Source organism: Aegilops tauschii, chromosome 7 (genome assembly GCF_002575655.3).
Source record: "Aegilops tauschii subsp. strangulata cultivar AL8/78 chromosome 7, Aet v6.0, whole genome shotgun sequence".
In the NCBI taxonomy this organism is placed as follows: domain Eukaryota; kingdom Viridiplantae; phylum Streptophyta; class Magnoliopsida; order Poales; family Poaceae; genus Aegilops; species Aegilops tauschii.
In genome coordinates this window covers 19159624-19187026 of record NC_053041.3, presented here as the reverse complement: position 1 = coordinate 19187026, position 27403 = coordinate 19159624, and the positions used below count along the sequence as shown (strand labels likewise).

At 46.1% G+C, this 27403-nt stretch overlaps 1 protein-coding gene and 1 pseudogene across 1 annotated transcript; one reads left to right on the top strand and one right to left on the bottom strand.

Annotated features, from left to right (window-relative positions):
- Nucleotides 1–659: 659 nt before the first annotated feature.
- Nucleotides 660–2908, bottom strand: LOC120968123 (disease resistance protein RGA5-like; annotated as a pseudogene).
- Nucleotides 2909–24746: 21838 nt separating this feature from the next.
- On the top strand, nt 24747–25908 carry LOC109777744 (uncharacterized). The gene is made up of 2 exons (XM_020336307.1): nt 24747–24880; nt 25341–25908. The coding sequence occupies exons 1-2, from the start codon at nt 24747–24749 to the stop codon at nt 25906–25908; spliced, it is 702 nt and encodes a 233-aa protein (XP_020191896.1).
- The last annotated feature ends 1495 nt before the right edge of the window (nt 25909–27403 follow it).

Below are 27403 nucleotides of genomic sequence, written 5' to 3'. Positions count from 1 at the left end.
ACGTGTGATTGGGCAGGTAGCATACATGTTGTTGTAGGCTTCCTGCTATGACGGCTGAAGCAAAAGACCTTGGCACGAGCAAGAGGTTACAGCGGTGTGTGTGCCACTTTCCCTAGCTATTTATATTGATAGATGACCCGTTGCGCTATTGGCACAAAGACCAACCACAACCTAAAGGTAAGTGAACTATCTGAGGTCCTATGTTGTTGCTTGGCTATTTAATGTCACTGGCCAATTTATCCGGTCTCTACGATGCCAGACCCGGCAATGCGATCAGGTAGGCACATCCTATTTGTTTCGCCTTCCCCAGACACTCTTATCCCAGACTCGGCACGAGTTGCCCCGGGCTGGAAACCGTGGCAGGGTAGGCCATTGATGTGCAACGTGTGGATTTGCCGTCGGGCCACAACTTTCAACCTGGTGCATGATGTGCGATGTCGTTTACCCAGCTCATCTAGCCCCGGAAAATAATTTTTCACTCAGTGGCACAATGGACCTCCTTTTCTGTCGACCCGGGTGGCCAGCGAAAGAAGGCCATGGGCAATGATCAATATTATTTGTCTTTGGTAAATATCACCTGCACACCATTCACGATAAACATCCTTCCCTTGGTAAAGTTGGTTCAGCGTGCCTAAACGGCTCTGCACGGGTTGTGCTAGACCCCAATTTCTTTTGAATACAGTACAGACGCAAGCGTTCATATACACACGCATACACTCACCTATGGACACACACACGCACACTGTATCCCTATGAGCACCTCCGAGAGACTGAGCCGACACATCATTCTGGGATTTTACGAATCCACCTTAGGCGCCTCGTAGTCGCCGGAAAGGCTCCTCCCACTGAACGCGAATCGCCGGAAATCCTGAAACAAATCCAAGATAAATGCGAGCACCAGGACTTGAACCCTGATGAGCCGGGGATACCACTGTCCTCCTAACTATCCAACCAAACATGGGTGGACAAACTCAACCCAGACCCGAACAAACCGAGAAGTAGCCTCCTAATGGCCTCCCAACAGGCAACCGATATCACATCAAACATGGTCAGACCCAGACCGGAAAGCAACAACACCACCCGGCAACAGAGCAGCAGACGTGCCCAGCATAATTCAAACCAACGCACACAAAAAGCCAAACAAAGAACAACATTTAACTCACAATCATTAAAGGATAGTACACCCCCAAGTTCGTAGAGTAAACCACGGAGAAATTTTATGATGTCTGGCTTTTGAGATATCAGCACAAAAGCATAACTGTCAAAGTCGCCCTTGAGCCTATCATATACCACGTTGGCAAGTGTAGTTTTGTGTATAGACCTCCAAATCCCACAATCGATGCCACCTTCAATTGCTTTTCCCTGTCTATGAGCCAACAAAAATTGCAGGGTGTCTATGAGCCAATTGATAAGCTCATTGTTGGTCCTTCCATACCAACAAGGTTAGCTACATTTTCATATCGTGTCGCAACTCGTGGGTCAATGGCTACATCACTTGACGCTGGAATATCAAGTTTGTACCTTTGGTGTCCTGCACTTGTCTCAAGCACAAGTGACTTGATCTCATTGATCCGTTCTCAACTTTTTAGGGATTCGCGCAGTCTTCCTTCCAAAACCATCGGTTTCACTTTTTGCCCCAACGCAACACATGAAGTCATCGATGATTTCCTCAATGCCATATGACATCTCCCTCACTTGGTCTCTCCACCCTTTGGTTTGCTTGTCTAGCTCATCCAAATCTGAAAGTCTCTCAAGGGCATCCTTCATGCTGGTAAGATCCTCACTAATGAACATACCTCCTTCCGCAAGTTTATGAGCTTGGTGAACTCGTCCCCCATGAGGGTGGCCAGCATACCCAGGAGTTGTCTCATCACTCCAGTAGAAGCACTCACCATTAAGCCGGCCATCTATTACTGACCAACCTTTTACCTTGGGGCCCAGTTAGGCTTGTAAGGTGCCTGTAATGTGGGCATTACATACGTCATAGCTTCGAGTTAGATAGAATGTTGGAATGGAAGAATATAAGAACATAAAAAGTAAATCGTTTAGATACTAATTCTACTGCTCATTCAGTAGAGAGCATTCTTTCCTATGATTTCGCAGCAAAAATGTAGGGAGGAAAAACTGAGGTTGGAGAGAGACATGTACCTGAAAGTTGGAGCATGTGCTTGGAGTCGACCGAAAAATCTTCACTTTGCAGCCATTATCAAAGCACGCAGCCCACTGCATTCAGCCTAAGGCCATGCACCAGCCTCGTTGAATTCCGCTTGAGTGCGTGCAGATCTCTATCCCTCCACCAAAAGAAATCCTGCAAATGTGTGCAACAATCTATATCTATCTATCTATCTATATCTATATCTATCTATCTATACCTATATATATATATATATATATATATATATATATATATATTATATACTAATTTGTGACTCCCTAAAAATTACCACGTTAATCAGTAATTAGGAGCCGTTAATCTCGTGGGACCGAATTATTACGGTGTAGATCAATCTATAAAATCCTATGAAAAACAAACACTCAAGGTCCATAATAAAATTACAAGTAAAAAAACTCCTAGGTAAAGCGTACAAGTCAGGTCCATAATAAAATTACAAGTAAAAAAACTCCTAGGTAAAGCGTACAAGTCCAGGCCTCTTTTCACGTTTGTAACCGTACTCAATCTCAATTTCTATCTAAATCTATCTACAGCTCTACGGCCTCTCCTAGATAAAAATAAACACATCAATCTAGAGCTCAATCGTACTACTCCAGGTCTCTTTCTAACTATAATCCACGATCTATTCCTTCTCTTATTAAATAAAGCCAATTCTTTCCCCTTCCATGGAAAAATAATCCATCGTTTCTCTTTTCCAATGGAAAAAAATATGTCATCTCTTTGAAGCCGAATCAAGCAGGGTTGGGACGACGCAGCCGAGTGCTTTTTGGGAATACGCACGTACGCTGCTAGCTAGATTACTTCCTAGCCGGTCGGTGTTGGGAGGAGAGACGAACCTATACGGCAGAATACATGCACACTGGAGCACACAGCCAAGTGTCATCCGGCAATACGCATGTATGAGGCTAGCTCGATTATTTCCTAGCCAATACGTGTTGGAAGGAGATGAAAATATACAGCAGAATACGTGCACGTAGAGAAGCTAGCAAGTTGCTGGACCGATTTCGCCGGGAGACGCAGGTATGCATTGCAAACTCCTTTGATACGGTCTGGAAAACACACACACACACACACGAGGACACAAATTCTTCGTCATGGACGTGCTTGATTGCATATGTGTGTGGCCATGTATGGCAGGAAATAATGCGGATGATTTGACGAACTGTGAGCATCTTGACAATGGAAAGTACTCATCTACGAAAGCTAATTAGACCTGCTTCACCAATGATAAAAAAATATTATTGCTGAAGTGCATTGCATGGTTCAGCTTCTTTTGCTTGCTATCTACATGACGGTTGTTACATTTTGAACTTCACAAGTTTATTGTGATCAGCGTCCCATTAGTGGATACCCTTAATCTTGCTGCTGGCCCAACTGGAGGTTTGTTTTATAGCACCAGTGTTTTCATATTTGGAGTAAAACACATTACGTTAGCATTACATCTTCTGTTTTTTTTTTTTTGCTTTTAAACCATAGTGCGTGCACATGTATCATGTGTAAATAATTTGAGTTATTTGCTTCTAGCTTATGTGTAAAGGCACAATTTGCAGGGAACTGTGTCACAGGTATGTGCAATTATCACTTCATTAGCAGATGGTTCTAAACTCAATTATCTGTTGATATATTTTTTTTGTACCACTATTAGTTTCTGACACTGGTAGAAAAAATCCCTTTAGTCCCGGTTCGCAACAGCCTTTAGTCCCGGCTGTGCAACCGGGACTAAATATGCGCGACTAAAGACCCCCCCCCCCCTTTAGTCGCGCCTCTTACGGACCGCGACTAAAGGCTTTAGTCCCGGTTCGCGTGGCTGACCGGGACTAAAGGCCCGTCCACGTGGGCGCCAGTGGTCCGTCGGGGCGGAGGACCTTTAGTCCCGGTTCTTGTGGCTAACCGGGACTAAAGGCCTCCTCCGCAGGTTTAGGGTTTTAGCCCCCCTAAACCTGATTTCTTTTTAATTTGTAGTGTTTTATTTCTTTTATATTTTATTTTGTGTTTTATTTAAATTTTGATGAAGTTTCAGTACACATATTCTACGCTACTATATACATGCATATGAAATTTCAAACAAGAAGAATTCAAGAGGAATATATAATATATATTCAATCTCGGGTGACCATATACAACTTCGAACAAGTTTCCATACACAATTAGGATGGATGACCATGTACAACTTCGAACAAGTTTCAATCTCGGGTATGCATATAAATTTCTTCGTCCTCGGTATAGTGTTCTCCTTTAGGATTGATGACTTCCCTCATGAAAAATCCTGCTAATTCTTCTTGAATTGGTCGGAAGCGAGCTTCTGAACTAAGCCTCCTCCGCAAGTTATCCGTCGCGTTCCGCACGCTATCCGATGCCTTCCGCTCAGAGGTGTGTCTCCGGATGTTCTCACAAACATAGTATCCACATAGATTGGTCCCCGGTGGGTGCTTATCCACATTAACTAACCTTCTGAAATCTAGCTCATGTTTGAATTCATCGACAATTTCTTCTGAGAACCGTCTCCAAACCCTACAGGGCAAAGAAAATTAAATGAACAAGGGAGTTATTAGTTACTTGATATTAGGAAATGAACGAAAGAGACCGATCGATATAGAGCTCAAATGATTGAAAATAATTACTTTTGCAGCATTTTTATCATGTCGGCCCAACGCTTTGGATCCGAATCCATAGAGTCCATGATTAGAACTCTGGAGATGTGAAGTTCAATATTTAGCAGAATCCAGTGGAACCTGCGGACACGTTACATGCACAGTCATGCATAACTCATCGATTAGACATACCATGCATGGAGTAAACAAAAGAGAATGGGCACAAGAGAGAAACACTCACCCAAAATGGTAAGGAAATAGAATATGACTTTTGAGTTGATGCTTTCTAAGAAACTTGTACAAGTCTTTCTCCACGTCTTCGGGGTGATGTTGTAACACATGTCCATTAATGATATGTGGGTCAATGAACCCAACATCATGGATGTTTCTTATTTTGCATTCCCAAATCTTCAATCTGCATAATAGCGTACGCAACAATATAGTTAGGACTATATATATATATATATATATATATATATATATATATATATATATATATATATATATATATATATATACTATATATATATATATATAGTTAGGACTATATATATATAGTGCAGGCAATGAAGAACGAGATGAGGTAGAAATAAATCACTTACAGAACGTAGCAACTCAGCATAGATTTGTCGAGGTCGCGCAGATTGAACAGCTGGAACAATTCACTCATATGAACTTGTACAGAGTACCGTTTGGTGTGATGCTCATCTGTAACATCCGCATAAACGTATTCTTTGTCGGCCCATGTTATGAATTGCTTGTACCAACGTAGCAGATTTCGCATTTGTGGTGGTAGACTCTTTTCCCGCGCAGGCTCGACGAGAGGCCCATTCCGCACATATTGTAATGCTATCTAACATACTGGCGCATCCTCAAGGCCTAAGAAGGCACGAAGAGTCAAACCCATCTCGGACGCTTGTTTCATGGCACTCGCTACAGTCAATCCAAGTGCTACCGCAGCTGCTATGATCTCGGGGTTCTCTTCCGGACCGGCTTTCACTATGAGCGGGGGGGTCGATTGTTTCTTCTGCATCCCGAGCTGGTCAACTTGTTTCCCGCTTTTTTTTACTTTCTTCTTTCTCCTCCTTCAATATTTTTGCTTGCCTACGAAGTTCATGTCCATAGTCGTCAGGCATATTCAGCTCGGCTTGGGACGGTGTCGTCAAAAAATCCTTAGCCCACTTCTTTTGCTTCTCAGTGAATACTTGCTTGGGCTCAGGCTCTTTTATCGCCTTCATATCCGCCTTCCATTTCTCATAATCAGCAGACGCGGCCAATTTGGTTTCAGCTTCACTAAGTTCCCAAGGCCTTGGGAGGAGAGGCTTCAGTGATGGCTCCGGTACCCTTGTGGTCTTAGGTACATAAGGGTCCGGGTTAATAGTCCAGGAGCGGGTTTCCTTGCTGTCTGCCTGCTTCTGCTTCTTCGCCGGAGGTGGATTGGGGGGCGTCGTACCCGCCGGAGGTTGTGGATCGGGGGACGGCGTCGAATGGCGTGAAGGAGGTGTAGGTGAACCACCACGACCACCACCACCGCCACCACCACCACCACCACCATCGGAGGGTGGTGGACTTGCTAGCCTTGGCGCCTCGCCTGGAAACACTATGTACTTCTTTTTCCATAGAATGAACTGGCGCTTGACATCTCCAAGTCTTCTCTCCCCTTCGGGTGTAGGTTTGTCAATCTCCAGGTCCTCAAACCCTTGGACTATGTCTTCCACCGTGACACGAGCATAGCCATATGCAATGGGGTTGTTGTGGTGGAGTGCTCCAGGTGTACAGGGTAAAGCACTGCCGCTAGCTACCTTCGTGGAAACGTTCCCCACGGGATAATGCAGATCACATTCTTTCATCTCCTTTACATCATCCACGGGGTAGTGAGGCTCCGGTGCACGAATCTCGATCATCGGTGCACTAGCACCAGGCGGGGCATCCGTGGAAGCCACGCTGCTTCTCCGCTGCTGGCTTCCGCGATCCGCTTCATGATCTTCATGCGGCCCTGCAGCCGATTTTTCTTTTACTAGTTCATGCACGGTCTGCTTCAACTCATGGAGTTCCGATGCAAACTTCGTCATAAGATCTGCATCCTGGTCCGTCTTTCTCTTACGGCTTCTGTAACAGTACGGGTCATTGTCCTGGGAAAACCCTACTTTCCACGGAACTTTGCCTTTGCCTCGTACACGTCCTCCGTGTTCATCATTCCCGAGGGCTGTTGTCAGTGCGTCTTTCTCTCTGTTGAACTTGATCAAGCCCTCTTGAGCTTGGGTCATTGCGTCAATAAGGGCTTGGGTGGGAGCAAACTGTCTCTGCCGGTGAACACACACCCCTGTCTCCGGGTCTAGCGATCCCCCATGCCCGTACCACCAGCTTTTGGCCCTTGGGTCCCATCCCTCTGTACCTAGAGGGATTCCTCGCACCCTCAGGTCCTCCTCCATCTTCTGCCACCTAGGCTCCAAAAGGCGGTATCCTCCTGGCCCCATAATATGATGGAACTTTTTCTTACTCGCATTATCCTTATTTTTTTCGATATTTCCTCGAAATGCTCCGATTGCTTTTGCCTCACAAATTCTGGCCAATCATCTTTCAGTTTCTCATGTTGTCCATTGAAATCCGGAGTCTTGCCCTTGTTGACATAGTCACGGGTTAAATTTTTCTTGAAGTTCCGGAATGCTTCGCCCATCTTCTGAAGAGCGAACTCTTTAACTAGCCTCCTCCTCTGACGTCCACCCGGAACCTCGTTACCGAATTCATCGGCTTTGTTGTATTCCGGAGGTAGAATGAAATGTTCCATAAGCTTTCTCCAGCAATCCTTTTTCGTTCTCTTGTCGACAAAACTGAAACCAAGACGTGCCTTCTTTGGCTCCTTCCATTCCTGGACGGTGATCGGGACGTTGTCTCTAACAACGACTCCGCATTGGTTGATAAACTTTGAGGTGTGCTGTATGGGCTTGCCGGTTTCACTAACAAACTCAATGGCATATGTTTCTCCTGTTTTCATCGCCTTGGATTTGCCACGCTTTGTCGCACTCGATCCGGAGGGCTAAAAAAAGAAAGAGAGTCGCGCGCGTTAATACATATGTATTCACATTTCAGTAAGTTTGTATCACGAGAGGCTCAATGTATATATATACCTCGCCGGAGGTGGTTGCTACTTGCAATTCGAGATCGTCGTTTGTTGACGGTTGACCTCCGTCGACAATGTCCGTTCCTTCACCTTCTTGATCATCGACAATCTCTGTTCCACCGTCAAGGTTCAGAAAAGAAGAGACTACATCCTCTTCTTGCTCATATTCTGAGCCCGACACATAAGGAATCTCGTTGTTGATGATGCCCATTAGATAACGTTCAGCCTCCGGATCCCTAAGCGGCTCGGCTCTATCGTCCGCCATATGTCACTCCTGCATGTAGTAAAAATTCTTTAAGTATAAAGGAATTAAAAAATAAGATTAAGGGGACATACAGGAGGAGGAATTAAAAAATAAGATTATTGAGCACTGCCAAGTATTTTGTTTTGTTTTCTTTGTTTTTCTTTTTGGTTTTCATTTGGTTTCTTTCTTCTTCTTTTTTTCTTCTTCTTCCTTTCTTCTTCCTCTTTCTTCTTTCTTTCTTCTTCTTCCTTTTTCTTTCTTCTTTCTTTCTTCTTCTTCCTTTCTTCTTCCTTTCTTCTTCTTTTTTTCTTCTTCCTTTTTCTTTCTTCTTCCTTTTTTCTTCTTCCTTTTTCTTTCTTCTTTCTTTCTTCTTCTTCCTTTCTTCTTCCTTTCTTCTTCTTTTTTTCTTCTTCCTTTTTCTTTCTTTTTTTTCTTCTTCCTTTTTCTTCTGTTTTCTTTTGTTTTCTTTTGTTTTTCTTCTGTTTTTTCTTCCTTTTTTCCTTTTTCCTTTTTTCTTCTGTTTGTTTTTCTTGTGTTTTCTTTTTTCTTTCTTCTTCCTTTTTCTTTTGTTTTCTTTTTTTCTTCCTTTTTCCTTTTTTCTTCCTTTTTCTTGTTTTTCTTCTGTTTTTCTTTTGTTTTCTTCTTCCTTCTTTCTTCTTCTTCCTTTTTCCTTTTTCTTTCTTCTTCTTCTTCCTTTTTCTTCTTCCTTCTTCTTCTTCTGCCGGCGCGCGGAGGACGGCAGGCAGGGGCAGCGGGCGGCGGGCGGCAGGGCGTCGGGCGGCGGGCGGCAGGGCGGCGGGCGGCGGGCAAGGGCAGGGGCTGCGGCGGGCAAGGGCAGGGTCACGCTGCGGCGGCGGCGGAGCGCTAAGGGCAGGGCACGGGCGGCGGCGGCGCTCACTGGGGACGGGGGCGGCGGCGCGCAGGGCTTCGGCGTCGGCATCGGCGTCGGGGCAGGGCGTCGGGCGGCGATCGACGTCGGGGCAGGGCTTCGGCGTCGGGGCAGGGCTTCGGCGTCGAGAGAGGAGAATGGGAAGTGGCGGAAACTGCTAAGTGCAGTATATATAGACGTACCTTTAGTCCCGGTTGGGGAGGCGGACCGCGACTAAAGGTACCCTTTAGTCACGGTTGGCCACACCAACCGCGACTAAAGGGTACCTTTAGTCGCGGTCCGCCTCCCCAACCGGGACTAAAGGGTTTTGGCGCCGCTTTCGTTCCCGCGCAGAAAGAGCCTTTAGTCGCGGTTGGGGACAACAACCGCGACTAAAGGGTACCCTTTAGTCCCAGTCCGCCTCCCCAACCGGGACTAAAGGCATTGTGCTGCTACGCCCGCGTCGAAAGTTTAGTCCCACCTCGCTAGTTGAGAGGGGCGCGCAGTGGTTTATAAGCCCCACTGCCGCTCCCCTCTTGAGCTCCTCTCCATTGCAGGCTTACGGGCCTAATTGTCACTGCTATGCCTGATGGGCCTACTAGGCCTTCTGCGGGCCTGAATCCTGGCCCATCGATGGGTTTCTAGTCATATTCAGGCCGTGGTGGCCCAGTAGGTGGCATATTTTTTATTTTTTGCCTGTTTTTTGTTTTCTTTTTTACTTTATTTATTTTGTTTTGTTTCTACTTACAACAAAAAACTTATTTATTTTATTTTATTTTGTTTCTAATTACTTATTTATTTTACTTTATGATAATTATTTTTGCTATTAAAGTTTCTAACAAAAAAAGTTCTTTATGAAAATTCTTTTAGCTTTCAATGATTTTGAACAGAAAATACTTCGATAATTTTAGTTGAATCAATTTTATATAATTTTAGTTTCAAAAATACTAGAGGTTGCTTATAATGTTTTGAACAGAAAATACTTTGATAATTTTAGTTTCATAAATTTTATTTACGTTATTAAAATTTATTTTATTTTGTTTGTACTTATATATTTTATTAAAGTTTATATTATTTTGTTTCTAATTCATTTTAAAATCTTAAAAATACAATTATATATCAAAAAATCAGAAAAATAAAACTAATTCATTTTAAAATCTTAAAAATACAATTATATATCAAAAAAATCAGAAAAATAAAACTAATTCATTTTAAAATCTTAAAAATACAAATAATATATCAAAAAATTCAGTTCGTCGATCCCTTGAAGGTTTGACAAAAGGTTTGATACATCATTCAGTTCATCGACCAAATACAAAGTTTGGTACAATAAATTATTACACATCAATTCTTCCCTTGTGTCCCTGCTTGCTTACGATTGTGCCGTATCCATGGAGCATCCTCATCATTTAACTTAATGCTTGGGTCAGTGTTCACTTTGAAGGGCGGAATTTCACCAAACATATTATAATCTTCTGACATGTCTGTCTTGTCCTCCACTCCCACGATGTTTCTTTTCCCTGAAAGAACAATGTGGCGCTTTGGATCATCGCATGATGTACTGATCGTTTTCTTATCTTTCCGTTTCCTTGGTTTGCTACTCATGTCCTTCAAATAAAAAACCTGAGCGACATCTTTGGCAAGGACGAATGGTTCGTCAAGGTAACCAAGATTGTTGAAATCCACCATTGTCATTCCGTATTGCTCGTCCACCTTTACCCCACCTCCTGTTAGCTTGAACCATTTGCACCGGAACAAAGGGACCTTAAAGGAGGGTCCATAGTCAAGTTCCCATATCTCCTCTATGTAACCATAATATGTGACCTTTCGCCCATTCTCGGTTGCTGCATCAAAGCGGACACCACTGTTTTGGTTGGTGCTCTTTTTATCTTGATCGATGGTGTAAAATGTATTCCCATTTATCTCGTACCCTTGGAAAATCGTTATAGTCGAAGATGGTTTCTTGGCCAACATGTACAGCTGATCTCCAACATCATTGTCATTCATTAAATGTTTTCGCAACCAACTGCCGAAATTCTCCATGTGGGCCTTTCTAATCCAGGATTCAGGCTTCCCCGAGTTGTCCGAGCGTAAAATATTCTTGTGTTGCTCGAAGTACGGAGCCACAAAGCTGGAATTTTGCAGAACTGTGTGGTGTGCTTCAGTCATAGAATGACCGTCCATACATATCGTGGATTTCCTTCCGATCTTGCCTTTTCCACTTAGTCTCCCCTCGTGCCGCGATTGAGGAATACCAATCGGCTTAAGGTCAGGAACATAGTCAATACAGAACTCAATTACCTCCTCATTTCCATAGCCCTTGACGATGCTTCCTTCTGGCCTAGCACGGTTACGAACATATTTCTTTAATACTCCCATGAACCTCTCAAAGGGGAACATATTGTGTAGAAATACAGGACCGAGAATGGAAATCTCTTCGACTAGGTGGAGCAGGAGGTGTGTCATAATATCGAAGAAGGATGGTGGGAACACCAACTCGAAACTGACAAGGCATTGGACCACATCGTTCTGTAACCGTGGTAGATCTTCTGGATTGATTACCTTCTAAGAGATTGCATTGAGGAATGCACATAGCTTCACAATGGCTACTCGAACATTTTCCGGTAGGAGCCCCCTCAAAGCAATCAGAAGCAATTGCGTCATAATCACGTGGCAGTCGTGAGACTTCAGGTTTTGGAACTTTTTCTCCGCCATGTTTATTATTCCCTTTATATTCGACGAGAAGCCAGACGGGACCTTCATACTGCTCAGGCATTCAAAAAAAATGACCTTCTCTTCTTTGGTAAGAGCGTAGCTGGCACGACCTTGAAACCATTCCGGATGCCGGTCATCTGGGTCTTTCAAAAGTTGCTGGTCCTGCCGTGCTTCCTTTGTATCATTTGTCTTCCCATACACGCCCAAGAAGCTTAGCAGGTTCACGCAAATATTCTTCGTAACATGCATCACGTCGATTGCAGAGCGGACATCTAGGACTTTCCAATATTCTAGCTCCCAAAATATAGATTTCTTCTTCCACATGGGTGCGTGCCCGTCAACTCCCCGCGGAACTGATTGTCCGCCAGGACCCTTTCCAAAGATGAATTTCAAATCCTTGACCATATCAAATATCTCAGCACCAGTACGTTCCGCAGGCTTCGGCCGGTGATCTGCCTTGCCGTTGAAATGCTTGCCTTTCTTTCTTACGTTATGATTTCGGGGAAGAAATCGACGATGACCCAGGTACACGTTCTTCTTACAATTAACCAAGCGTACACTTTCAGTCTCATGTAAGCAGTGCGTGCATGCATTGTATCCCTTATTTGTCTGTCCCGAAAGGTTACTGAGAGCAGGCCAATCATTGATGGTTACAAAAAGCAACGCTCGTAGGTCAAATTCCTCTCCTTTGTGCTCATCCCAGACACGTACACCAGGTCTGGCCCACAACTGTAAAAGTTCATCAACTAATGGCCTTAGGTACACATCGATGTCGTTCCCGGGTTGCTTTGGACCTTGGATGAGCACTGGCATCATAATGAACTTCCGCTTCATGCACAACCAAGGAGGAAGGTTGTAGATGCATAGAGTCACGAGCCAGGTGCTATGGCTGGAGCTCTGCTCGCCAAAAGGATTCATGCCATCAGTACTTAGACCAAATCTTATGTTCCTTGCGTCAGCTGCAAAATCTTTGAACACTCTGTCGATCTTTCTCCATTGCGTTCCATCAGCGGGGTGTCTCAACTCCCCGTCGGACTTACGGTCCTCTTTGTGCCATCGCAACGACTTGGCATGCTTTTTGTTCATGAACAGACATTTCAACCGTGGTATTATAGGAGCATACCACATCACCTTGGCGGGAACCCTCTTCCTGGGTTTCTCGCCCTCAACATCGTCACCAGGGTCATCGCCTCTGATCTTATAACGCAATGCAGTGCATACAGGGCATTCATTCAAATTCTCGTATTCACCGCGGTAGAGGATGCAATCGTTAATGCATGCATGTATCTTCAGAACCTCTAAACCTAGAGGGCAGACAACCTTCTTTGCTTCGTACGTACTGGCGGGAAACTCGTTATTCTTCGGAAACATACTCTTCAACATTTTCAGCAAATTTTCAAATGATGAGTCACCTACACCTTCCTGTGCCTTCCATTTTAACAAATCCAGTGTGCAGCCCAGCTTTTTCAGACTATTATCGCATCCTGGATACAACGACTTTTTGTGATCCTCTAACATGCGATCCAAATTCTCCCTATCCTTGTCAGTTTCGCAGCGTCTCCGTGCATCAGCAATGGTCCGACCAAGATCATCAGCGGGCTCATCATGTGCCTCTTCTTCACCTTCACCTAACCCTTCCCCACCTTCAGCATCATCCTCCATGAAAGTATCACCGAAATGATCATGATAGTTGTCATCGATATCATCCCCTTCTTCATCTTCTTCCATTCTAACCCCTCTTTCTCCATGCTTGGTCCAACAATTATAGCTTGGCATGAAACCGTGCCGAAGCAGGTGCATGTGAACGTCTCTTGAGGAGGAGTAACCCTTCTAATTCTTACAGACAGCACATGGACAGATAATAAAACCTTGCTGCTTGTTCGCATTTGCCACTACGAGGAAATCTTTCAAACCCGTAGTGAACTCGCCGGAGAGTCGGGGACCGTACATCCATTGCCGATTCATCTGCATTATTATTATATAAAGTATATAATTAACCATCATGCATTTGTTAAACTAACTAGCTAGAAATAATACAAATTAAACAATGAACTACACACATGCATATTTTATCAATGACACATGAAAGGTTCAAGTTGCTAACCGCGATCGCGGAGGAAAAATAAATGAGAAAGCTCAAGTGTGGCTCGGACACTTCATATCATGTTTGTTTCAGGCTCTCGGGCATTTCATCGAACACCTTGTGTGCATAGGAGGAACCAAAAGCAAACCCACCACCCCCTTCTGAAAATTGTGAAGTGAGCTGAGTGAAGTGAAGTGAGATGAGTCCTATATATAGGGATGGGCCTTTAGTCCCGGTTGGCCTGGCCAACCGCGACTAAAGGCCTTCGGGGACCTTTAGTCCCGGTTGGCCAGGCCAACCGCGACTAAAGCCCCTCCCGTCTGCCAGCTGGATGGGCCTTTAGTCCCGGTTGGCCTGGCCAACCGCGACTAAAGGCCTTCGGGGACCTTTAGTCCCGGTTGGCCAGGCCAACCGGGACTAAAGCCCCTCCCGTCCGCCAGCTGTCGACCGAGCGCGCTGGGCCCAGATAGTTGGTCGCGGGTCTCCTCCCGAACCGCGACTAAAGGCCCCTTTAGTCGCGGTTCGATTGTTTTGGGGACTAATGGGGGCGTATGGAAGCCTCTTTTTCTACTAGTGTATGTTTGAGGGTATCCACTATAAGAGGTGGCGCATGAGAGCAGTCTTATGGTTTCAAACATGAGTTGCTATGATGCCACTCTTGGCAAACCTGAAGGAGAGCTTGATGCTCAATAGGCACAAGCTTTTCAGAAAATGGATACTCTGTTTAAGGCTGCTCTCTTGAGTTTCTTGGTGAGAACATAGTTGATGCTTATGCGTCAATTGATAATGGAAAAGATATGTGGGACGCAGTCGAGGCCAAGTTTGGGGTCTCAGATGCTGGCATTGAGCTGTACATCATGGAGCAATTCTATGATTACAGGATGACTGAAGAGCGCTCCGTGGTTGAGCAAGCTCATGAGATACAGTCATTTGCTAGAGAACTTGAGCACTTCAATTGTATGCTACCAGACAAGTTTATTGCCGGAGGTATTATCACTACGCTTCCTCCTTCATGGAGGAACTTTGCTACCTTACTGAAGCATAACAGACAGAAGTTTTCCGTCTCAGATCTCATAGGTACTCTTGATGTGGAAGAAAAGGCGAGAGCAAAGGACACACGTGCTCGAGGTATTGAGGGAGGATCTAGTGCCAATCTGGTACAGAATAAGAACTTTCAGCCCCACAAGTTCAAGAACAAAGGCAAGTTCGATGGTAAAGCAAAGTTTGATGGGAGGAACAATATTGTGCAACACACAAACTTCAAGAAGAAGAATGACAAGAAGAAAGGTGCTTGTCATGTGTGTGGGGATCCTGATCATTGGGCTCCTAGTTGCCCTAATCGCTATGACAAGCGTCATCCTGGGAAAGGCGGCAAGACCGCTAATGTTGTCATTGGAGACACTGACATGAAGGATGTTGGGTATGGTATATTTCCCACTATTCTTTCAGTATGTCATTCTCCTGATTGGTTGATTGACACGGGTGCTAATGTGCATGTATGCGGTGATATTTTCATGTTCTCGTCTTATCAGACCGCAGGGACTTCAACCGTGATGATGGGCAACGGTTCAAGTGCTTGTGTTCGTGGTGTTGGCATGGTCGATCTGAAGTTTACTTCGGGGAAGATCGTGCAGCTGAAGAACGTGCATTATGTCCCCTCCGTCAATAAAAATCTTGTTAGCGGATCTCTTCTGCGTAGAGATGGCTACAAGTTTGTCTTTGAGTCGAATAAATTTGTAATATCCAAGTATGAAACCTTTGTTGGTAAAGGTTATGAGTCAGGAGGCCTGTTTCGTTTATCCTTATCAGACGTTTGCAATAAAGTTGTTAATCATATTTGCAACAATAGTGAATCAAATGTGTGGCATTCACGTCTTTGTCATGTTAACTTTGGTTGCATGTCGCGACTAGCGAAGTTGAACTTAATCCCTAGTTTCACCACTGTCAGGGATCTAAGTGTCAAGTGTGTGTGCAAGCTAAGCAACCTCGTAAGTCTCACACGACTGCAGAAACGAGAAATCTTGCACCACTAGAGCTCATACATTCAGATCTATGTGAAATGAATGGTGTTTTGACAAAAGGTGGAAAGAAATATTTCATGATGTTAATTGATGATTCCACTAGATACTGCCGTGTGTATCTTCTGAAATCTAAGGATGAGGCTTTGAACTTTTTCAAGATCTATAAAGCTGAAGTGGAAAACCAACTTGATCGAAAAATCAAGAGGCTTAGGTCCGACCGTGGTGGAGTGTATTTTTCCAATTAATTTGATGCTTTTGGTGCGGAACATGGTATAATTCATGAGAGGACGCCTCCCTATTCACCTCAGTCAAATGGGGTGGCCGAAAGAAAGAACCGTACTCTAACTGATTTGGTTAACGCCATGTTAGACACATCGGGTCTCTCCTAGGCATGGTGGGGGAGGCGATATTAACGGCATGTCATGTCCTAAACCGAGTTCCCACAAAGAACAAAGAGATAACTCTATTCGAGGAATGGGAGAAGAAAAGGTTAAAACTCTCTTATCTACGAACATGGGGTTGTTTGGCGAAAGTCAATGTTCCAATTCCAAAGAAGCGGAAGCTTGGACCAAAGACTGTGGATTGTGTTTTCCTGGGATATGCTTTTCATAGCATTGGCTATAGATTCGTGGTTGTAAAATCTGAGGTACCTGACATGCATGTCGGTACGATCATGGAGTCGAATGATGCGACTTTCTTTGAAGATATCTTTCCCATGAAGGATATGGCTACCTCATCTAATCAGGAGATGCCTAGTTCATTGAATTAGGAACCAGTTACAATTACCGAACCTACCATTTCGATGGAACACTTTGAAAGTCCCGTGGAGGAGAACAATGAAGTTCCTATTAGGAGCAAGAGACAGAGGACTGCAAAGTCCTTTGGTGATGATTTTCTTGTGTATCTCATAGATGACACTCTCAGTTCTATTTCAGAGGCCTATGCATCAGAAGATGCTGACTACTGGAAGGAAGCGGTTCGTAGCGAGATGGATTCCATCTTGGCGAATGAAACTTGGGAGATAACTGATCGTCCTTATGGGTGCAAATCTATAGGATGCAAATGGGTATTCAAGAAGAAGCTTAGGCCTAATGGTACTATTGAAAAGTACAAGGCTCGGCTTGTGGCTAAGGGTTATACCCAAAAGGAAGGTGAAGACTTCTTTGATACTTACTCACCTGTGGCTCGACTGACCACTATTCGAGTTCTACTTTCACTAGCTGCCTCGCATGGTCTTCTCGTTCATCAAATGGATGTTAAGACTGCTTTCCTAAATGGAGAGTTGGACGAGGAAATTTATATGGAACAACCAGATGGGTTTGTACTAGATGGTCAGGAAAGAAAAGTGTGCAAGTTGCTGAAGTCTTTGTATGGACTCAAGCAAGCACCCAAACAGTGGCATGAGAAGTTTGAAAGAACTTTAACAGCTGCAGGCTTTGTTGTAAACGAAGCTGACAAATGTGTGTACTATCGCCATGGTGGGTGCGACGGAGTTATCCTTTGCTTGTATGTTGATGACATACTGATTTTCGGAACAAATCTGAATGTTATTAAGGAGGTCAAGGATTTTCTATCTCGCTGTTTTGAGATGAAAGATTTAGGAGTGACTGATGTCATTCTGAACATCAAGTTGTTGAGAGACGATGATGGTGGGATCACATTGCTTCAATCTCACTATGTGGAAAAGATCTTGAGTCGCTTTGGCTACAGTGACTGCAAGCCCTCTCCAACACCATATGATGCTAGTATGTTGCTTCGAAAGAATCGAAGAATTGCTAGAGACCAATTGAAGTATTCTCAGATTATTGGCTCGCTTATGTACTTAGCCAGTGCTACAAGACCTAACATCTCTTTTGCTGTTAGCAAACTGAGTCGGTTTGTCTCAAAACCAGGAGATGTGCATTGGAAAGCTCTAGAGAGAGTTTTGCGTTATTTGAAAGGCACTGCGAATTATGGAATTCACTACACCGGGCACCCAAAGGTGCTTGAAGGGTATAGTGACTCAAACTGGATCTCAGATGCTGATGAGATAAAGGCCACGAGTGGTTATGTATTCACTCATGGAGGTTTCGCTGTTTCTTGGAAGTCTTGCAAGCAGACCATCTTAACGAGGTCAACAATGGAAGCGGAACTCACAGCACTAGATACAGCTACGGTCGAAGCAGATTGGCTTCGCCGACTCTTGAATGACTTGCCGGTTGTTGAGAAACCTGTACCGGGTATCCTTATGAACTGCGACAATCAAACTGTGATCACGAAAGTGAGCAGCTCAAAGGATAACATGAAGTCATCAAGACACGTTCAGAGAAGGTTAAAGTCTGTCAGGAAAATGAGAAACTCCGGAGTTATTGCATTGGATTATATCCAAACGTCTAAAAATCTGGCAGATCCTTTTACAAAGGGTCTATCACGTAATGTGATAGATAATGCATCGAGGGAGATGGGTATGAGACCCACAATATGAGTTGTTCACTGTGGTAACCTATTCTTTGTGATCGGAGATCCCGTGAATTAGATGTGGAAGACAAGCTGTTGATCAACTGAGAGGAGAGTATCCTTACTATTAACAATACCACTCCATGAAGATGCAATACTCTCCTAATCTGCATGGCAGGTTGATGTATATCTTAATGTGTTCTAAGTGGCTCATTGAAGCAGAGATGTCGTCCTGCAGAACATCTTTTGAAGAACGCACCTATATGAGTCTGATTGTTAAACGTCGCAATCTATGAGAGTAGGGTTCTCTCTAATAAACTCATGAAAGGTCTCGGAGTATGACGCATAAGCTCCACCCGCGGGGAAGACCCACGGTAGCCACGTATCGGTCAAGGCTTTATGTGAAGCTAGATTCGCAAAAAACTTGCAGTTCAAGGCCCAGTCCACTGTTCAAGTTGCTTAAGTGTAGCATAAAGTTCTAGGTGGAAGTTCAACTTAACAGTCTCCACTGCAGTACCGGTATATAAAACAGTGTTTTGGAACCAAAGGCAAATTTTGTGTGCCTCTGGGATCTGGTGGGGGATTGCTGGAATTTTATCTATTTTGGGCCTAGCCCAATAAGCAGTTTCAGAAATTCCTAATAAATCCTAGAGGCCCATGCAGCCCATTCGTGCAAGGCAAGAGGTGGAACTAAAGTTTAGTCCCACATTGCTAGTTTAGAGGGAGTTGGACCTCTTTATAAGGGAGGTTCTTTCCCCACTTGTATGAGCATGAGAACAAGAGGGACATCCACGCGCGCTCCTCCTCCGCCGCCCGCCTCGCCACGCCACGCCTCGTCACGATGCGCCGCGGGTTGCGGGAATGAGCCGAGCCGATGTCTAAAAGTGGAGTTCGAATGCGAATGGTGCAGCCCTTCGGCTGCTGGCTGTTCTCTTCGTTTCGCCTCCCGTCGCTGCCCTCTCGCCTCCTTCTCTTGCGCCTATAAATGGGAGGTCGATCCTCTCAGAGAGGCGCACCAGAACTTCTTCTTCCTCTCACCACCGGTTCCAATCTCTGAGCTGCTGCTGTCTTCCTCATCCCGGCTTGCGGCGTGCACCGCGAGTCGGGACAGTAGGCCTCCGAAACCGCACCACTTTGAGTCCTGTATGGGAGAAGGGTGATAAGGTTTTTGGGGAGCGCTCCGCGCGACTACTGACTTTTCCATCACGGACTCCGACGACTACTTCCCCGACGACGACTTCTTCCCCGACGTCGACAACCTCATCGACGACATGGCTGGAGAGGATGTCGACCCCAAGTCCAGTGCTTCTGCTGCTGTTGTCCCGTACGTGCTCTTCCTCTTTCTGTTAGAAACCCTACTACAGTTCCTTGTTCTAGTGTTTGCCCTAGATATGTTAGACTCTGTTTCGTATATGCAACTTGCTATACTATCTGTTCTAGATGTGTTTAGTTATAGTTCATATATGAAGATGTTGTTTACCTTCTCTTTATCAAATCGCATGACTTGTTTTATCACTGCTATACTAGTCGTGCTTTATCTAGTATCTCTGATAATAAAATCATTTGGTAAATTGCTCATATTTCCAACAAACTTTGCACGTATGCATACCAGCTTCTCGTGGATTTAGGGCATGTTTGGTTACATTGCCAATCCAGTCTGGCTCTAGTGAGCCGGTTTGAGGGGATGCATGCCAAAAAATCCCAGATGCGCATAGTTTGGTTGCCTGCATGCCCCTAGTTGCATGACACAATCATTTTTGACCCAGAGTTTGGTTGCCCGCATTGCATTAGGCGCACATATGACATGGTGTTTGGTTGCAACCTGCATAAGGTGTTGTCACCACTTCGAACTAGTGGTGAGCTTACCACACATAATCTGAACATGTAGCGCCAGCTACTTAAACAAATGACAGTTTATCCTAACTACTATCAAATGACAGTTCAAATTATTAAAAGCCATTGGCTAAATAGGGGATAGTTCATCGGTGTTGCTGCTACCAGATTTTCCTCTTCTTCTTCTTCTTGTTCTTCTTCTGCTTCTGTTGCTGCTGCTTCTTCTTCTTGTTCCATCTTCTTCAAATCCTACATTCACCTGTGTTAAGCCACATTGCCTCTGCCCACTCCAACCTTTTGTTCTTCCAAGCGTCATTGTCAAATGCCTCCTCACCATGGCCAGAGATAACAATCGTCAGGCTCAACCTCTTCCTCCTCATGCACGTGTTCATCAAAGCCCCACTGGAGGATCCAGTTATGCAGAATGCAACAAGCAAGAACTAGCTTAATCTGAGTGGAGTATGGGTGGAATGGCTTCTGATCCAGGATCTTAAACCTATTCTTCAGAGCTCCAAATGCCCTCTCAACAGTTACTCTAAGGCTGGAGTGTCTGAGATTAAACAGCTCCTGTGCAGTCCTAGGATAGTTCCTACCAGAGAACTCGTTGAGATGGTACCTGGTTTTCCTGAAGGGTGGAAGAATACCCGGCCGACATGCATAGCCAGCATCTCCAAGGTAGAACTTGCCGTCGGGGATGTTGATCCCATCAGGTCGACTCATGTTGTCACTGAGAATGTTAGCATCATGCGCTGACCCCTCCCAGCCAGCCAACACATATGTGAACTTCAGATCAATGTCAACAGCAGCAAGCACATTCTGGCTTGTGTAGTGCTTCCTCCCCCTGTATGCTGCAGACTGTGACCTACGAACTCTGGCAGTGACATGAGTACCATCTATTGCCCCAATGCAATCCTGAAAATGGCATCACAAGCCTGTGTTAGTGCTCAACTTGAACAATACAAGCATATCAAGCCATGAAAAGTGTATATTGTCAATGCTCACCTTGAAGTATGGATACCATCTTAGGCTTCCGCGAATCTTGGGTGGAGTCTGACCAGATGGTCTCCTGATCATCTCGCCTCTAAGCTCCCCAATAGCAAAAAACACCTGCTTAAAGTACCTAGAGATGGTCTCCATTGATCTCCTGAACGTGTTGTGAATGACCCTGAACCTCTGGTTATGGCCAACAACATGGAGGAACATGGGCACTTGCTCTTCGACACTGGTGTTGATGCTATCTTGCAGCAGCCCCCTGCTCCTGAAGGTCTCGACAAGCCTGGCAAATGGCGCTCTTTTCATTCAAAGCATCCACAGAGCCTCGACGTCATTGCAGTTGTAGATGTAGTTCAGATTTTGGATCCTCTCCTGTTCCCGGAGAAACAGTGAACCATAGCGGATCAAAGGTCTCCCAGCACGACGAACAACTCTCTGGTGCATGAACATGACCCATGCCTGAATCACACTAATCAGTGCTGCTGCCTGGATTATCAGCCTCATCCGTGCGTCCATAACCTAGTCGACATCGACGGTTTGTTCAGTGGGAAATCGATCCTACACCTAGCCTAACGGCCTAACCACCGAGCTAACAAAGGGGGGAGGGGTGCTACTTACCGGCATCGGAGACGAGGACGGCGTAGGGGGAGCCATGGCACACACTAGGTCGACCAGACGGTGGCCAACATCAAGGGGAGCACCAGATCCGCCGCAAACGCCGCCGCCGCCTCTAGCGCAGATCTGAAATCGCAGCCACCGCCGGTGGTGAGGCAGTAGGGAAGAAAGAGGGTAGTAGCTATGGGTGAGCGAGTGAAAGGGGGGTGAGGCTAGATTTGGGGCCGGGACGGCGCGCCAAATTTCCATCTCCCGCCATCCCCCCTCGCCCTCACGTTGCACCCGCCCGTGCGACCTCGCGCTGCACTCAGCCTGGCTCGCTAGAAACTGCCGATCCGAGCGTTCCCAGCGAGCCAGGCTCTGGGCTGCTTTGAGAAGTGTGCGATGCAGGCCCAATAGGAAAATCAGGCAACCAAACAGGCCTCTCCCTTCCCGCGCGGGCCTGGTTGGGCTGGATGCGGGCAACCAAACACGCCCTTATTCTATCGATCTAAAACCAACACCAAAGCCGAGGATCCCTCACCCTCCGCCCTGCCAGTTCCAGCAACATCACGGACTCGGGGTGGGGAACCGGGAGAGTAGTTCGGTCATAGCACTTTCTTCCTTTTCACCAGTGAGCAAAAGCAGGGGTAAAAAAAGACTTTTTAGGTTTCACTTGACGGTCTTAGTGGCCAAAACTAACGAAAATGTCATTGAGGGAACAAAATGAACTTTGGATGTCAAAAAGGGAAGCATTTTTTTGTTAGGGCCAAAAAAGGGAAGCAGATTTTAAAAAAGGGTCAAATAAGGAATTCTCTCCTGGAAAATTAGGGGGGTATTGAATTATAATGTGACCACAAAGAGAAGCAAACCGAAAAAACTCGGAAGAAATTATCCTATAAAGATGTTGGAGTACCCGCCTCCTTGGGGGCTTCGCGGGTGAGCGAGCCTCCACGCCGTCTGCTTCATGATGGCATGCCACAGGGGCCTCTCGGGCCATATCCGCATCGGTTGATCTGCCCGAAGGCGCGGGCCTGGATGACCCGGTTAGACGGTCCGTGATAGGTGGACCACAGGAGCGCATCCGGGGCCACTGTCATTGGGAGGCATTGGGCGCGCCCGTGATGGCCCTGCGCGATTGGGAGGCTAGATCCGGCTATTGGCCTCTTCGTCCTTTGCCGGGCTGGTTCGATCACTCGAGCCGGGGTGCGTTGTGGTCGCAGCGTCGACACGTGCATGGCGCACACCCGAATGAGCCGCCTTGGGCTCCATGACGTGTGGACGGCACACCCGCGAGGGCCATCTGGTGGGCTGCCTCCTGCCAGAATGGTGTGAGCAGTGAACTCGGGACGCCGGATCTGTCACCGAGGATGGATGTGAGGGTCTGTCACCTACGACGGTACTTGTCCTGTGCGACAAGGGCGGTGTCGAGTCAGACGTTTCATGGGCATTACGGTATTTTCATTAGGTCGATTGTGTTTTCCTACAAATCCGTCGTTTTATGCTGCAGGTTGGGCGCGCACCCATAGGCCATCTTCTCGTTTCGTTTTGCAGCTTTCTCAGTGTCGGCCATGACTTATTTGCCGGCGCTGTAGGCCGGCGCCTCGTTGGCTTTTTCGTTGTGGCGGCGTCGCACCGTTGCTTCCTTGCCCCGGCTGAGGTTGGGTATCTTTTTCTTCTTGGCTACGTCGTTTCTTTCTTTTTTCCTCCGTCACCATCCTTTGCTTTCATCGTTGTTGCGGGTGGCGCGTCCCGGGCTCGTTGGTCTCGAGTGGTGATGAAGATGGCTTGCTTTTATGAAATCATGTACGATAATTGTCCATTATTGCTTCTGCATAATCGGTTTGTACGAGTGACTATACTTGAAATATTATGATGTTTCCATACTACCTCTTCTTATTTACTCCCTCCGTCTTATAATATAAGAGCATTTTTAACACTACATTAGTATTAAAAACATTTTTATATTATAAAACGGAGGGAGTATTACATTTCGCTCCTAATCATGTACTATCTATGTAATATGTATAATCACATGCAACTAGTCATCTCCGTGTCTGATCCTTCGCCGGCCATGGCATTGGCAACCATTTTTGTTTTTGCTGCCATGGCAATATTTTTAGAAATGGTGCCGGCGTGTTCTTGGACTCGATCGGCTGCCATCCAGCCAGCCTCGGGAAGGCAAAGGCACGTTGTGTTCCGTACGCTTAGGCCGGGAGTAAGTCCAATGAATACTCCCATTTGGGTCTTCATTGGTTCAAGCGATGTCGTGTGCCAGCCCGTGCGCTATGTTAGTTCTTTTGGACGGCTCAAAAAAAAAAAGCTACATCTCTCCAGTTTTAAAAAATAAGTCGCTTCACAAATTTGTCGAGACTTCTAAATTAGTTATCCTATAACTAGATCAGAAGCCGCAATAAATAAGAGAGGCGGCTTAGAGTAAGTATAATAAGGTACAGTCAGCAGGCTGTAAGAATTAAACTATTATATTTTTGTTTAGTTGGACGAGAGAAAAGAAAAACGGGCTGCATATTAACAGCTGACTATAGCACGGACTCCAAGAAACATTGCAAAGATATAAGATGGGCCATGCATTAATAAATTACTACTCCATCCGTTCCTAAATATAAGACTTTTTAAAGATTCTAATGCGGACTACATGTAAAGCAAAAGGAATGAATTTACAATCTGAAATATATCTATATACATCCATATATAGTCCGTATTGAAATCTATTAGAAGTCTTATATGCAGAAACGAAGGGAGTACTTAGCAATTTGCTATTATAAGTGTTACCTATTAGGTCGGCTGTATATGACATTATAACTTCATATAATCGATAGTTGGCTATACAATTAACCATGCTTTTATGGAAAAATCTGGGGAGGAGACGGCTTAAAAAATAAAGCCGCCAAAAGAACTGGGAGGTGTGGTTTTGAGTGGCCCGTGAGTACCCCCGGTGTCGAACAACACTGTCACCCAGCACTCAGACGCACCTGTGTGCCCATCTCTTGCCGGCGGCGTCGCTGGCCGGCTTTGACCGTTGCCGTGTTCTCGATTCCCCATCTTGCTAAAGGATGCCGCTGGGTATGGCCGTCTATAGTGTGCTTTTGAATATCTACCAGCAGGATGAGGCGGGCTGCAACCTATTGCACATGGCAGGGTCGTTTGCTTCAGCCGTCAGACGGTCAGAGCATGAAGCCACCAATCTGTATGTTACCTGTCCAATCACACGCACATTAACAGATTAACTCGCGTTGAATGAGATGGACGATGCTGTCTTGTCTGTCACTCACGTTTTTCCCTTTGCCTCGGCGTGCAAATCTGGAGGGCCCATGATGGGATGCGAGGTCGGCACACTGAAGGAACCTGGACGCTTGTGCTCGATCCGTATGGCAATGTCGTCTGCCAGCTTCACCAAAGTGTTGCATGGCTTTAGTTGTACCCGTCTGCTCGGCCCTACTATGTGTATCAGGCTAAGAGCATCTCCAACAGACACGTCAAATAATGCGCGCGCGCGAAAAACATGGCTTTTAGCGCGTGCGCGCCCTCGCGGCGCGCTTCAGCCGGCGCGGGAAAAAGTGACGCGCAAAAAAAGCGCGCGTGCGCGGGAAAAAGCGGGCGCGCGCTATAAAACCAGCGCCCCTCCACGGGCCCTCTCCACTGCTCAGCCTCGCCACGCGTCCTCTTCGCCGCTCTTCCTCGTCACGCTTCTTCTTTCTCGCCTCGCCGCTGCCGCGCCACCGGGGAAGTTCGGGCTACGGCGGCGTCCACGCGCGCCCCTCCGGCGTCTTCTACGCCGAGATCCGCTCCGATGAGACGCGCCTTGGCCTCGGCACGTTCGGGACCAGCCACGAGGCCACCCACGCGTACGACGCGGCGGCGTGGCGCCTCCGGCGGCCTCGTAGGGAGACGAACTTCCCCGAGGTGGCGACGCGGGAGCTGGCGCCTCCCCCGTGGCTAGTCACCGACGAGGACCGCCGCATCAACCGTAGGCGGGAGCGCCGCCTCGGCATCGCTGAGATGGACGAGGAGGCCATGGCGGTATGGCGCCAATGCTTCCCGGAGGACGTCGCCAACGAGCGCGAAATCTACGCGCAGAGGAGGGCGGACCGAGCCGCCTATCACGAGGACAGGCGTACGCGGAAGGCGGATGCGCTCTTCAATGTCGAGCTCAAAGAAGTGTCGAGCTGGGACTCCAACGATGAACGGTGGATAGACGCCTTCATTACGACGTAGGAGTCAGAGGAGGACACCACCGAGTCGGAGGAGGAGGACGACGAGTAGTTTAGCCGCGGGCTTTTGTATCTTTTTTTTACTATGTATGCTATGAACTATGTTGGTTGAAATATGCTATGACTATGTTGTTTGAAATATGACTATGTCATTGTTTAAGTACCTATGTGTATGTTTTATCAAACAACGCGTCGTATTTTAGCGCGCCCGCTGAAGCGGTACATCGGCGCGCTAAAATTCGCAGCGCTTGGATGCAAAAACAGCCGTTGCGCGCGCTGTAAAATTTTTTATCACGCCGCGCCTGTGCCCGTCTCTAACACTAGTGACGATAGGAAGCTGGACAGGCAATCGAAGCGGCCCTAGACAGCCTAGGCCGGTCTTCGATGACAGTAAGGTGTCTCGCAGTCGGCCAATGGGACTTTATTATATTTCATCGTCCCACGAGCTGGACTTCATTGTTTGCCGGAATCTATTGTGCGGGGGTGGTCGTCCTTGGCCTGGCCGATCAATGAAGGGCATGGGTGACGTCACAAACAAGAGTCAAGCAAGAAGGAAGCAACCGAAAGCAGGGAAATGGCCAGTCAGGCATGTCGTCAGCCGCTGACGTGAGCCACGAACCACACAGTGGCCTTATACCGAACGGCCAAGGAAGTATGGAAGGACAGGCAAGAGGGCATTCGGGTAGATTGCTCGCGAATGCTTAGGAACCAGCTAGCTAGAAGGCCCAGGTAGTCAGAAGGTCCGGCGTGGGTAGGGCAGCCGAGCAGGCTGGTGTCCAAAAGGCCCGGGTAGGTGAGGTATTAGCATGCACATGCATAAAACTGAGGACACCCATGTGTTTCATGCACTCAACAACCTATGAGTAAAATACTTCTTAAAAGAAAATTATGAAGTGTAATAAATCATAAAAAAAGTCTCAATCTCTCCTGATGTAGATAAGTCTTTGAGATCAAGCTAGTTGAAATGTTATTCCAGAAAAGGTAATTAACCGCATATAAAAAAAGTAACTCAGTCATATCAAACAAATTCTTAATGAGCAGTACATACATGTGGTTTGCTAGCAACATTACATTGTATGACTGCTCATGTTTAGATATGCTATGAGTGCTACAAATGCCAAAAACTACACCATTTGTTGTGGAATTAAATGATCACGCCAGTTTGGATGTGGTGTTTGGTGAAGCAATGATGATATCGAGGACACACACAACGTTGATCACTCACTGACTTCCTATAAATAAATATAGCTTCTTCTCCTATGTGGCAGCATCATATTTAGTTACTAGGGAGGAGAATGTGGAAGTGTGGAAGGGGAGTACCAATGATGAGTAGGGGTGAACGGCACAGACAATCATAGGGGGTGAGATGTATTGGGAATTTGAGTCGGGGGAACCTATAAAGGCATATTTCTTAGACAATGAAGCTAGTAGGGACCAGGACACTTGTGGCTCTTTTGACTTTTCGGGCAAACACATCGTGGCATTATGTTGTCAAGTCG

What these genes read in the sequence shown, in the direction of transcription:
- LOC109777744 (XM_020336307.1), top strand. Translation starts at nt 24,747, where the DNA reads ATGCCGCTGGGTATGGCCGTCTATAGTGTGCTTTTGAATATCTACCAG. An exon ending in GAGCATGAAGCCACCAATCT is followed by an intron (nt 24,881 to 25,340) that starts GTATGTTACCTG and finishes TCCACTGCTCAG; the next exon opens with CCTCGCCACGCGTCCTCTTC.